The 12,698-nt window shown below is 43.8% G+C and overlaps 1 protein-coding gene across 1 annotated transcript; it reads left to right on the top strand.

Moving 5' to 3' along the window:
- Positions 1-4,934: 4,934 nt before the first annotated feature.
- Positions 4,935-8,582, top strand: LOC147617312 (protein NRT1/ PTR FAMILY 8.1-like). Its single transcript, XM_086776961.1, has 5 exons — positions 4,935-5,989; positions 6,118-6,335; positions 6,415-6,995; positions 7,084-7,657; positions 7,753-8,582. Exons 1-5 carry the CDS (start codon positions 5,758-5,760, stop codon positions 8,110-8,112), a joined length of 1,965 nt encoding a protein of 654 aa, XP_086633087.1. The 5' UTR covers positions 4,935-5,757; the 3' UTR covers positions 8,113-8,582.
- Positions 8,583-12,698: the final 4,116 nt, after the last annotated feature.

The following is a 12,698-nucleotide window of genomic DNA, read 5'->3' as shown; positions in this document are numbered from 1 at the left end:
CATTGGGAGAAAAGGATCTCAAGTAAAGGTTACCTTATAAAACTAGAGAAAAAGTCAAGATTGATAAGCATGACAAGCATAGTTGGATAAGATTGTACTTATGTAAATAAATGTAAAAAGGGTTCTACTTTATGAATATTATTTTTGGGTGAACCTTTCAAAAATCTACCTTGATCATGCCTCAAACCTTCAATAGGATGGTTTATGTTTGTGTTTAGCCCTTGCTTGTTAAAAATTCTTGATATATTCATATATTCTTCTTTAAGTGAAATTATGCAAGACATTTCATATGAATTTTGGTTTACTTGCTGGAGAAATGATCCCACTTTTCATTCTAAGTGGAGGGAATGTTAATGTACATCCTTTTGAATGTGTATATGTTTCAACTTCTCATGATTGCAAGTTGAGACTGAACATAAAAGCAAGAATGAAGGATGCTCAAAGAAAGTCAAAAAGGTATAATACTTTGCTTTCATGTGTATGTGCGCACTTTATATGAAAGTGTTGCTTTAGCCCTTAAAAGTGTTTTAAACATAAAATCATGTTACCATGGCAGTTTTTAGAAGGGTGTTAATCATGCTAATTTCTAGAAGTGTGTTTGAAAATTACATCAACATAAAATCATGTACCGTGCAAATTTTTAGAAGGATGTTTGAAAATCAACAAATTCAATCATTTAATTTGACATGGCAGAGCTTTGACATTATCTATAGTTTCTCACGCCTTGCAATTACAAAAAAGAGAAAATATTTTATTGGTAGTTAAGATGATCTTAGAGCTTAAGCTAGGCTTGGCATGTCCTACCATTAACCATCAAGTTAAAGGTTTCAAAGAGACCCTCCCTTGTCTAATATCATATTCGGAAGCAAAATGTGGCTTATATTGGGAACCTCTTTAGTTCATTTGAAGGCTTAAATGGCTACGATGTTCAAGTGATGCCCTTTATAACTGTGATATTTCGGCACTCGCTTAACCTCAAGGAGTCAAAAGCGAGAAGGATGAAGAGGGAAAAGGTTCTAGAAGGGAGGTGGAGATTAAGAAACCTAGTTTGGTCTTATGTTATATCATTGATCTGGATTTTCATGTTGATGAATTCTTTCCTCTTTTTTTTTTTCAAGATTGCTATGCACACACCCTAGGTAGTTTCTCCCGGCCCCCATGTTCAGGGCTCGAAAAGAATGGCATTCTAGTGTATTTGTACACCAGCTAGAATAAGAAAAATCGGCCAAGATTTTAAGTAGCCCTTATTTTAACGAATGATTTTTCATATATTTTAGTTATAAAGCTGGCATATTGTAGAGATTTCAAAAGAAAAACCAGATAGATTTAAGATTTGTAAGTATTTTGATTGGTTGAAAAATATGTTTTTTTTATAGCATTGCCCATGTTTTTATGGAAACTCCCCTCTCCGCTTGTTTTTTTTTTTTGTTGGAGAGGGGTATTGCAATTTAGATGCCACTAAAGTAGATTTGAATCTACTGCTCTTTGGTTATTTTGATGAGTTCTTGATGTAGCAGCTCATTGTAGCTACTTTAACTTTCAAAAGTGGGCCAATTAAAACACCTATGGCGTATATTTAATAAGGTCTTGCAAGGCATAAGGGTCAGACGTGAGCGACGGAAGCGTGTGGAAATTGAGGTGGCAAGAATTGATTGATTGATTCAGCGAATTCCACATCAGAGATAGCCGCCGCCAGCGCTGAAAAAACCACCTCATAAGCCCTCGTGGGGCTTGAGCCACATACGGCCAAGCAGCTGGGGAACGGGTGTCAGCCACAGAACGTCCGTTTCCACCGTTGCGTCTGGACGAGCGTCAGCACTAAACCACACGGGCATACGACGAGAGACACTGTTCCGAAAAACCAAATTTGGTAGCTCATCTGGTAGAGCCTTGGTCTCTACTCCCAAGACACTGTTCCGAAAAAACCAAATTTGGTAGCTCGTTTGGTAGAGACTTGGTCTCTACTCCCAAGGTCTTGTGTTCAAGTCTTAGGGGCCTCGTCAGGTACCTACCCTTGATGGGTTGATTATAAGCATGTATGATGGGTTCGCCAGCCACCATTCCGACGGGGCCGCCTCCACCTCATGGAGGCTGGGTGAGTGTGTGTTTCTAAAATTTCCTGTACCTTCGAAAAACCAAATTTGATTTGCACCAAAAAACCCTCTAACTTTACACTTGAAAAAAAAAATTGATTTTTAAATTTTTAAAATTACAATTTTTAATATTCTCAAGAAAAAACCTTTGACTTCAATGATACAAGAGCACAAAACCTCTTCACATGGAAAGCTAAACTTAAAAAAACTTTATATTAACAAATTAAAAATTGGACAATGATGAATGATCATGGAATCCATGTTGCATTAAAATATTACATAGTAAATTTGATACAATCAAGTTTGGCAATCACTTCAATAAAAAAACAAATACATAACATTTTTAAAGAACTTTGAATCAGTCAAATATCCCAAGACACATGTGAATAAACATGTTTTGAGGTCTTTGCTCCAGCTCTCCATAAACCAGTAGCATCTGTAAAATCAAAGGACATGAGTGGCAGTCCTTCAATAGAAATGTGCATCAGTATATCCATGCTCTTCATTTCCAATCGGTTCCTCAACTTACTTTTGATAATGTTCTACACACTAAAACCTCTTTCACACACTGCAGTACTACTACATTGCAATATCACAATTTGAGCTAGAGATAACAATGTAAGATACTTCTGATGCCACACATCATTTCTCACTTCTTTAAATGCGAGTGTGGTTTAGTGGTCAGCCCTTAGGTGTGGTTTGGTGGCAAGTCGTTGAGGTAAATTGTGAGATTTTGCAGATCACTCAGTAACTCAAGGATTTATGTCAGGGACCTCCTAGTTCAGGCTTGCAAGCTAGCCATGGATAATGGAGGTGAAAAAAGGTATGGGACAGCTAAGCTTCTTTACAAGAAGCTAAAGAGGATTAAGGTGTAACCTCTAGGTGATGTATCTCTATATCTTTTACAGGGCTTATCTTCCCTGTGACACGTGTCACAAAAGAATGGGGGGCGGCCGTCCATATGTTCACGTCCTCTACCAGTCTACACCGCCGTTATTGATGCTGCTGGGCTGGTTGTCTCTACGCCACCACGTCCACGCCGTCGTTATTGATGCTGCTGGGCTGGCTGTCTCTACGCCACCACGTCCATGCCGCCTTCCATTGATGCTGCGGTTAGGTGTCACCGCCGCAACGAAGTCGTGCCTTGCGTTGTCGTCGCCCCTATTCGCTTGGTCCTCTCCCCTTCGACTCGCTGTGTGCCGCCCTAGTGAGTCTCTCTCTCTCTCTCTCTCTCTCTCTCTCTCTCTCTCTCTCTCTCTCTCTCTCTCTCTCTCTCTCTCTCTCTCTTTGTCTCAGTGTGCGAATGGCATTTGCAGATGCCTGTTCTTTATCCTCTGCTGCCACCTCCGTTTGTAGACGACTGTTCTTAGTTCGTGCTAGTGAGCTCCTCTGCCGCCACCTCCGTTTGTAGACGACTGTTCTCTGTTCGCGTTGGTGAGCTCCTCTACCGCCACCTCGATTTTCAACGCCCCTATTCGACGCCTGGAACCGTGGTGAGTCTCTCTCTCTCTCTCTCTCTCTCTCTCTCTCTCTCTCTCTCTCTCTCCCTCCCTCCCTCTCTCTCTCTCTCTCTCTCTCTCTCTCTCTCTCTCTCTCTCTCAGTGTGGATGGCATTTGTAGGGTTGATGTCTGTTCGTGCCTGTCCCCTGGTGAGCTCCTCTGCCCCGCGACCTCCGTGTCCAACGCCTTGGTGAGCATCTCTCTCTGTCTCATCTCTCTCTCACTGTGGACATGCAGAGTTCATCTCTCTCTATGGGTTCGCATGCAGAGTTCACGCTTTTTGTGTGGGTGGGTTTTAATTGTTTTTTTAAATGTTAAAATTTTAAAAATGTTTTAATATTATCATTGTGTGGTGTGTGTGTGTGTGGTTTAGATAGCTCGGGTTTACGTTCGAAGAGGGGGTCCACGTCCGAGCATGGGGTAGGTATGGGGACTTTAAATTTTTTTAAAGTAAAAGTGTTGGGCATAAAATGAGTTTTGAACCCAACAGTTGCATTATGAAAGTTTGAGAGACCTAGCTTGAAATAATCCTCTAAAAAATCGCATATGATTAAAAATATTGGACTAGTTTACTCAAAAAGTAAACCTGAGTTGCCACCACTGTATTCCGAGACAAGGGATTAGAGTGCACATCGACAACCCAGAGTGTGCAGCGACGATCGGCCCATCTTACCGTACCACTTCCCCACCTTAAATCCCATGTCTCACTTCTTTAAATGCGAGTGTGGTTTAGTGGTCAGCCCTTACGTGTGGTTTGGTGGCAAGCCGTCGGGGCAAATTGTGACATTTAGTCTTCTAGGCACGTTGCAAATGAAGATTGATGTAAAGGTTATGGCACAAGTAGTCCCCATTACCTAAACCTCGAATTGATTGGAAAGTGAGGTGGAGGAGATGGGGAATCGAGATGCTGGTTCCACTTTTAAAATGTGGGAAGCTTTGAGACTGAGAGTCATGCGTAATAAGTGTCGGCTTGACTAAGGCAAAGATTCAGTTGTTCACGGAATAAGGCTGGCCTATTAAAACACTAAGCAGGCGGGATAAATATGATTACAAATGGGGTGGGGCAGGGATGGGTATTTAGGAGTCATGGCGCGAGAGGGTGATGTGGTGGCGTGAAATGATTGGAGGCTGAGTAATGATGAGGGGAGGAGGGAGTAGTAGTGCCATAATAGGAGTGGTGTGGGTAGGGCCTTGAGAATGATGAGAAAGACTGACTACGGGACGCAGCGGGAGAGTCCAGCCTCACAGTAGGAGTCACGAGTCGTCCAAGAAGACTAACTGCAGCGCTTTGTGCTGCAGGTGCACGTCCCTGTAGCTTGTTTTGCAGAAAATGATGAGAATTCAACGCAAAGTGGCACTGGCGGTGATAGCTTTTCGCTTTTGTGCCACCACCATGCTTTTGTGCCACCACCATGCTTTTTTTGCACGCACGCTTCGACTCTAAGAGAGCCCACCGGCGTTTTTGCGGGGAACACTTCCACCTGTGTGTCGTCGGCTCTTTAACCAGATTGTGGCGATGGAGATGGCGACGGGCATCTTATCAGAACTAAGAAGCTCCACCCCCTTCCCCACCTGAGATTCCGCCCAGTTAGTGCGCACGGCTAAATGCTGCACTACTAGTCCAATGATGTCGTATCTCGAAAAATTCTGCCCCGGAATCATCTTTCCGGCATCCCCATCCATCACATATCATCAACAGTGCGCCCGGACTCTGGAGATCAGCTTCCAGACAGCAACTAGAGAGGAATCGCCGCACGACAGTTCCGCCTTTCCTGCTCATCGTAAACTCACGGATCCGTCCGACTAAACCTTTTCCGTGACTAAGTTATTAATAGCCAGCGACCCATCCATGCCCCTTGCCACCCGTTCGATGAAATCCCGGCAACTCCGTCCGACAAATGCCACCGACCGGAACTTGGGCGGAAACTCCTTACTGTAGATGAAGGCGATGGCTGAACTACTAGCTGTTAGCTAGTACGCACACGGTTTTTTTCCAAACTAACTTTTCCTTACCTCGCTTCCGTCTTCGACCAGGCATCGGGAGTCCGGCGCCAACTATTTAAACAGCCCTCGCATTTCCGAAAGATTCCGGAGTTAGCTGCTCCAGATCTGGTGTCGCGGGAGCCTGTGCTGGCTGGCTGACGTTTGACGGAACCCTGAAATCATGGCGGATCCCAAAGTAATTTACAGCGTCAAACAGCAAGCTCAGCTTCTGTCGGACGTCGAGCTCTGTCCGGCAGATATGCTCTCCCCCGCCCACGAGGATCACCATCTTGGTTACAACAGTACTAACAATACGTCCGTCGACCGCACCCACGATGGTTCCGTCGATCTCAAAGGCCGCCCTGTCGTCAAGTCCCGTTCCGGCGGTGTCAAGGCCTCTTCCTTCATCATAGGTAAATCTAATTCAATGCTCTTAAGCCTCGCCTAGATCCATGTGTGCAAGATTAGGCTTAATTTCTCAACCTCTTACCTTAATTTCTCCAACTCAAGATCGGCATTAAAATATTGCTCGTTTGGTCAGGAGTTGAGCTAAGTGAAAGGTTGGCTTACTATGGGATTGCATCCAATTTGGTCATTTACTTGACGAAGGTTCTCCGGGAAGGTACTCCGGAGGCCATCAAAAACACAACCAATTGGATGGGCGTTACGTTGGTGGTTCCAGTGGTGGGCGGGTTCTTTGCCGATGCCTATTGGGGGAGATACTGGACAATTGCCATCGTCTCTGTGGTGTATGTGCTGGTAAACTCTCTACAGATCGTACACAAAACCATTGCAAATAAGCATATAGCCTAAACTCTTTGTTTCATTGTAATTGAAGGGAATGTTGCTCCTCACCCTCTCCGTGTCCGTCCGGTCTCTCAAGCCACCTCCGTGCCATATTGCCACCAAGGAGGCGGCGGCAGCAACAGCTTGCCCCAAGGCCACTTCAGCTCAGGTGGGCTTCTTCTTCTTCTCTCTCTACTTGATATCGTTGGGGACGGGGGGTATAAAGCCCTGTCTGGAGGCGTTTGGGGCGGATCAGTTCGACGACGAGGATGAGGCGGAGCGCAAGAAGAAGAGCTCCTTCTTCAACTGGTGGTACTTTGCGCTGTGTATTGGGGGTCTCTTCGCAGTCACGGTCTTGGTTTACCTGGACGACAACGTGAGTTGGGGGCTGGGTTTCGGCATCCCCACCGTGGTGATGGTGGTGGGATGCATCCTCTTCTTCGCCGGCACGCCCCTCTACCGCCACAAGCTTCCTGGGGGTAGCCCCCTCACCCAAATCGCTCAAGTCCTCGTCGCATCTTTCCGCAATTGGAATGCCAAGATGCCCAGTGATGCCAGCTTACTGCACGAAATCTATAAAGACCCTTCCATACCAGCTGCGAGAAGGCAACTTCTACACACAGAGAAGCTTAAGTATGTGCATCTCTTAGGTACAAATAATCTCGCTAGATTAATTAAGAATCGTGCTGGATCATGCTCTAATACGGATCCCCATTTGCAGGTTTTTAGACAGAGCTGCGGTGGAGGCGGCTTCAAACCAGGGCGGACATCTGGATGCTGGGCGCCCGAGCGCGTGGAAGCTGTGCACGGTGACGCAGGTTGAAGAGGTGAAGCGCGTGGTAAAAGTCGTACCGGTATGGCTGACCACTTTCGCATACGGCTTGGTGTTTGCGCAGTCGTCCACCCTCTTCACCAAGCAAGTGGCGACCATGGACACCGCCATGGGCACCTTTCAGATTCCCGCGGCCTCCTTCCAGGCCTTCATGACCATCACGGTGCTAGCGTTGGTGCCCGTCTACGACAGAGTGCTAGTTCCGGTGGCCAGAAAATTGACCGGCAACGAGCGGGGAATCAGCATGCTGCAGAGAATAGGGGTGGGTTTGTTCTTCTCGTTCCTCTGCATGGTGGCCGCCGCCCTGATAGAGGCCAGAAGGCTAAGGGTGGCCGCCCGACATGGTCTATTGGACGCGCCAAAAGTTCCGATGTCGGGCTACTGGATACTACCGCAGTTCATGCTACTGGGCATAGCGGATGTGTTCACGCTTGTAGGCCAGCAAGAATTCTTCTACGATCAGGTAGTACATGTAACGTACGTAAACGTTGTCGAACAGTATGCGTGTCTCATGGGTTAAAGTAACGGTGGATATCTGCTGTATGATGATTGCTCCAGGTGCCGGACAGTATGAGGAGTCTGGGGATGGCCCTGTATCTGAGCGCCATTGGAGTGGGGAGCTTCATCAGCACCCTGCTGGTGACCATCGTCAACTCCGTCACCGGCAAAACTCCATGGATTGTAAATAACGTCAACCGCTCCCGCATCGACCTCTTCTACTGGCTTCTTGCCATCATCAGCGTCGTCAACCTGCTGGCCTTCGTGCTGGTGGCCTTCCTCTACGACTACAAGAGAGTCAAGAGCCCCCTTGCCGTCCTCAATGGCAGTACTGATACGCACACAGGCTTGAGCCACAAAGACAGCCTTCAACGCTACCATCAACGACCCTCCAACGCCAGTAGCACCTGTTCCCTATAGCTGCTTATCGTGTATACCATCTTCTTCTTCTTTATCCAACATTAATATAGTCAACCTATATCAAAACCATGTACTCTTATCCTACAACCTTTACAATGATTCTTGTTGCCCTACGACCTTCTCTTGCAGCACTAGTTTCTCTTCATTGCACCATATAATCACATGTCCTTCTCCTATGTATGTATATTAAACGTATTAGACTAGATAGAGGCTTTCCACATGCACAAGGACACACGCACGCATGCTCCTGAGTCCTGAGTACTACGTTTTGCTTAGGGTAACAGGGTAACCTAGTCGTACGTCTTGCTTGGGGTAACTGCCCCAAAAAATCAGCCTTGAAAAATTCAGCTCTCGGGGGTGTAGTCGATTAGTAGAATGGTTCTGTCTCATGATACGGCTTGGGTTTGATGCATGTGATCTATTGTGTAAGCCATTCAAAATTTTATAAAGGAAAAAAATCTCTTCAAAAATTTCGAGTTTTAGTTATTTTTAGAAAAAAATATAAAGAAAATGCCTTCTGAAAATGATAATTTCCTCCTCAACCACGGGAAAAAGGATTATGTAAGGTTGGGTTTCCCGAACACTGACGTAGTGAGCTAGCAAACGATGCGTTTTTAGTTCGATGAATTTCCAGCTTTACTTTATACACAAGGAAGTAGATTTGTTGAGATCTTGTCATTACGATTCACAAGCAGGTTTACGCTCTCAGTGCAAAGAATAAGCAGAATTATGTATCGGAATCTAGGGGACCATAGATATTGCCAATGCCAATCCCATGTGGCAGACTGCCACTGGCGGTCATATTAGAGCTCCTTAGATACCCAAGGATTGCTTGACACTTGTCATTTCCTTATTGCAAAGGTGCAAAGGATTGGTGGGCACTTCGAAGACTCATCCATAGATTGTGTGTAAAATGAGGGCTATTTTAATCAAAAAGAATCTTATTGTGCTCATGTACTTATGAGATTGATGGGACCTTTGAGTTGATGTAAGTTTGCAGCAAGGTGCTCTAATCCCCGATGCAATCTAGAAGAATCTCATTGTATTCACGTCCCACCACCCTTCATGTCTTGAAGAGACTTGTAATAGGGACAAACGTAAGGAAGGTAATAGGGACAAACGTTAATAGGCTTGTGTGTTCATTAATAGGGACAAACGTTAATAGGGAAGACCTTAGCCGCTTTCTATGAAGATTCAAACTAACTACAACACAAATCTTGTAACATCGACGTGTTCAAATGAAAGAGTTGCTAGTATTCATGATCGTTTAAATTGTGAGGGGTTTTGTATTCCTAATGGTTTCTTATACCTTCACTTATAAGGTGAGGTGTAAGGTGGGACCTATTATTACTCAATATTTCATCGTCTACATTCTCATTCTCCTCTCTCTCTACTCTCTAAATTGGATGCTAAAGATTCTCACCACATAAAGGTATAACGAAGGCCCTGTCATGCTTATAGATTACTCATTAGTAGAATGTAGGAAGTTTTGCTATGGATGTGTTAGTAGGGCCCCTACCTACTCTTCCCTCTCTATAATTATCATACTTTTATAATGATTTGTGTTTTATGGATATCACATTCATATCGTTAACGAAAGTTATAATGTATGACTCTTATGATATACCCATGTGTGGACATTACATAATTAATGGTAAGCTAAGGCTGTAGGTTAGCTTACAAGCCTTAGAAAATAAACCTTACAAAAAAGAGCTTAACATTAAAAAAATAAAAGAAACTCGAAAAAAATAATATACTTGACTTTTGATCATTTCCATCAAATAAAAAAGCACATTACGTAATACATGGTAATTTTTGAAATCTTGCATTCAAAAAATGCATAACAAATTAAAAAATAGCCATTAATCACTTATATAAAAACTTAAGATTATAAATGACCTTAAACATTCTTAGAAAACATAACATTTAATTTAAAAAATAATAGTACTTTAGTCCACAAACTCTATTGAAAAAATTACAAGTTAACAAAAAAGGGCAAATTTGTATTACTCCAAAGTATTTCTTCTCCTTTACATTTCTTCACAAAAGACCATTTATATATACGATGAATACATATGTATATACAAAATATCTACATTCTTAAGATGATCACATCTTTGGTCTTGGGTTGCATTGAGAGAGGTACAAAATCATGGCCTTCGTCATTGATAGCCTTCTTCACCAGTTGATTCCAAACTAATCTATGCTTGTCAAAAATATTCATATTGGCATAACCAAGCTCATCATTGGAGATGTTGATCAGGTTGCTTTGCTTCCCAGGCTCACCATCATCATTGATTGCTTCTATGTCTTCTTCAGGGGCTCCTTAAACTAAAAAAATATTTGAAAGAACCATTATCTTTTTTTTTAAAAAACGCCATGCCTTCACAATGAGTAGTTTGTGGCATCTTCATTACTTTCTAGATTGCTATGCAATACCTGTCTCTTGCTCATTCCATTGCCTACTTTTGGAATGATCCATTGAGATGAAGGATACTTGTCAGTGTGAATCATCTGCAACAAAGTGGACAATAATGTCGCCCCCAGCCTATTAGCAATTATCCATAAAACATATATATGGTCAAATAGAATGACTGGAGAGAGAGAGAGAGAGGAGGTTAGAAAGAGAAAGAAAGAGAGAGGAGGTTAGAGAAAGAGGGGGTTAGAGAGAAAGAGGGAGAGCAAAAGAGAGAGAGAGGGAAGGTTCGAGAGTTAGAGAGAGAGAGTTCTCTCTAATTGTGTCTTTCTCTAACACTCTCTTGCTCTATTTATTTCTCTTTCTAACCCCCTCTCTCTCTAACCCCCTATAGTATAATCCTCTAACTCTCTCTCTCTAACTTAATCTCTCAATAGTACGAGTATAGTATAGTATCTAACCCTCTCTCCCTCCCTCAAGAACTCTTAATAGATCTCTCTCTCTCTATCTCTACCTCTCACTCACTTTCTTTAATTCTCTCTCTCTCTCTCTCTCTCTCTCTCTTTAACTTTATTTCTTTAATTCTCTCTCTAGCTCTCTTCAACTCTCTCTCTCTCTCTCTCTCTCTCTCTCTCTCTCTCTCTCTCTCTCTAACTCTCAATATCTCATTCTCTCTCTACCTCCCTTTATTTCTCTCTAACTCACTAACTCTCTCTCTAACTTTGTCCCTCTCTCTCTCTCTCTCTCTCTCTCTCTCTCTCTCTCTCTCTCTCATTGTCTCTAACTCTCTCTCTCCTTAACTCTCTCTCTCTCCTTAACTCTCTCTATTTGTCTCGAATTGGCCAACTCTCTCTCTCTCTCTCTCTCTCTCTCTCTCTCTCTCACTGTCTCTCTCTCTCTCAAACACACTCTCTACCTAACACACACTCTCTAACTTTCCTCTCTAATTCACTCTCTTTACCTTTCTCTATCTCTATCTATCTCTATCTCTCTCTAACTCTCTTTCTCTCTTTAACTCTCTTTAACAATCTCAATCTCTTTTACTTTCTCTAACTCTCTCTATTTCTCTCGAATTAACCAACTCTCTCTCTCTCTCTCTCTCTCTCTCTCTCTCTCTCTCTCTCTCTCTTCTAACATCCTATCTCTCTCTTTACCTTTCTCTAACTCTTTTTCTACTAGTTGTCTCTCTCTCTCTCTCTCTCTCTCTCTCTCTCTCTCTCTCTCTCTCTCTACCTCACTCTCAGTCACTCTATCTCTCTATCTTTCTCTAGATACCTCATTATCACACACTCTCTCTCTGACTCTCTCTTTCTAACTCTCTATTTCTCTTGAATTAGCTAAAACTCTCTCTCTCTCTCTCTCTCTAACACACTCTCTCTCTCTTTAACACACACACACACACTCTCTCTCTCTCTCTCTAACTCACTCTTTGCCTTTCTTTAACTCTCTCTCTTTACCTTTCTCTCACTCAGTCTCTTAACTCTTACTCAATCTCTGTCTTTAAATGTCTCAAACTCTCTTACTCTTTCTAGGTCTCTATATTTCTCTCAAACTAGCCAATTCTCTCGCTCTCTCTAACACTCTCTCTCTTTCTAACTCACTCTATTTACCTTTCTCTAACCCTCTCTTACTCTCTCTATTTCTCTTAAACTGGCCAGCTTGCTCTCCAACCACTCTCTCTCTCTCTCTCTCTCTCTCTCTAATAATCTCTCTCTAATGATCTTTACCTTTCTCGAACTCTCTCTAACTCTCTTTGTAACCTCCTATCTCTCTCTCTCTCTCTCTCTCTCTCTCTCTCTCTCTCTCTCTCTCTCTCTCTCTCTCTCTCTCTCTCTCTCTCTCTCTCTCTCTCTGCCGCCTTAGGTCTGCCCAGTTTGCCATTCCGCCCCTGTGCGCCTCTCTGCCCCCCAGTTCGCCATTCCGCCTCAGCCCCCTTTCGCCTTAGGTCTGCCTAGTTCATCATTTCGCCTGTGTGCCTCTCTGCCCGGGCCAGTTCGCCTCTGCCGCCTTAGGTCTGCCCAGTTCGCCATTTCGCCTGTGCGCCTCTCTGCCCCCCAGTTCGCCATTCCGCCTCAGCCCCCTTTCGCCTTAGGTCTGCCCAGTTCGCCATTTCGCCTGTGTGCCTATCTGCCCGCCAGTTCGCCTCTGCCGCCTTAGGTCTGCCCAGTTC

This window comes from Cibotium barometz, chromosome 37 (assembly GCF_041138505.1).
Source record: "Cibotium barometz isolate CiBa-2024 chromosome 37, ASM4113850v1, whole genome shotgun sequence".
Lineage (NCBI taxonomy): Eukaryota > Viridiplantae > Streptophyta > Polypodiopsida > Cyatheales > Cibotiaceae > Cibotium > Cibotium barometz.
The sequence above is the reverse complement of the archived record's forward strand: the minus strand, read 5'-3'. Positions and strand labels throughout refer to the sequence as shown.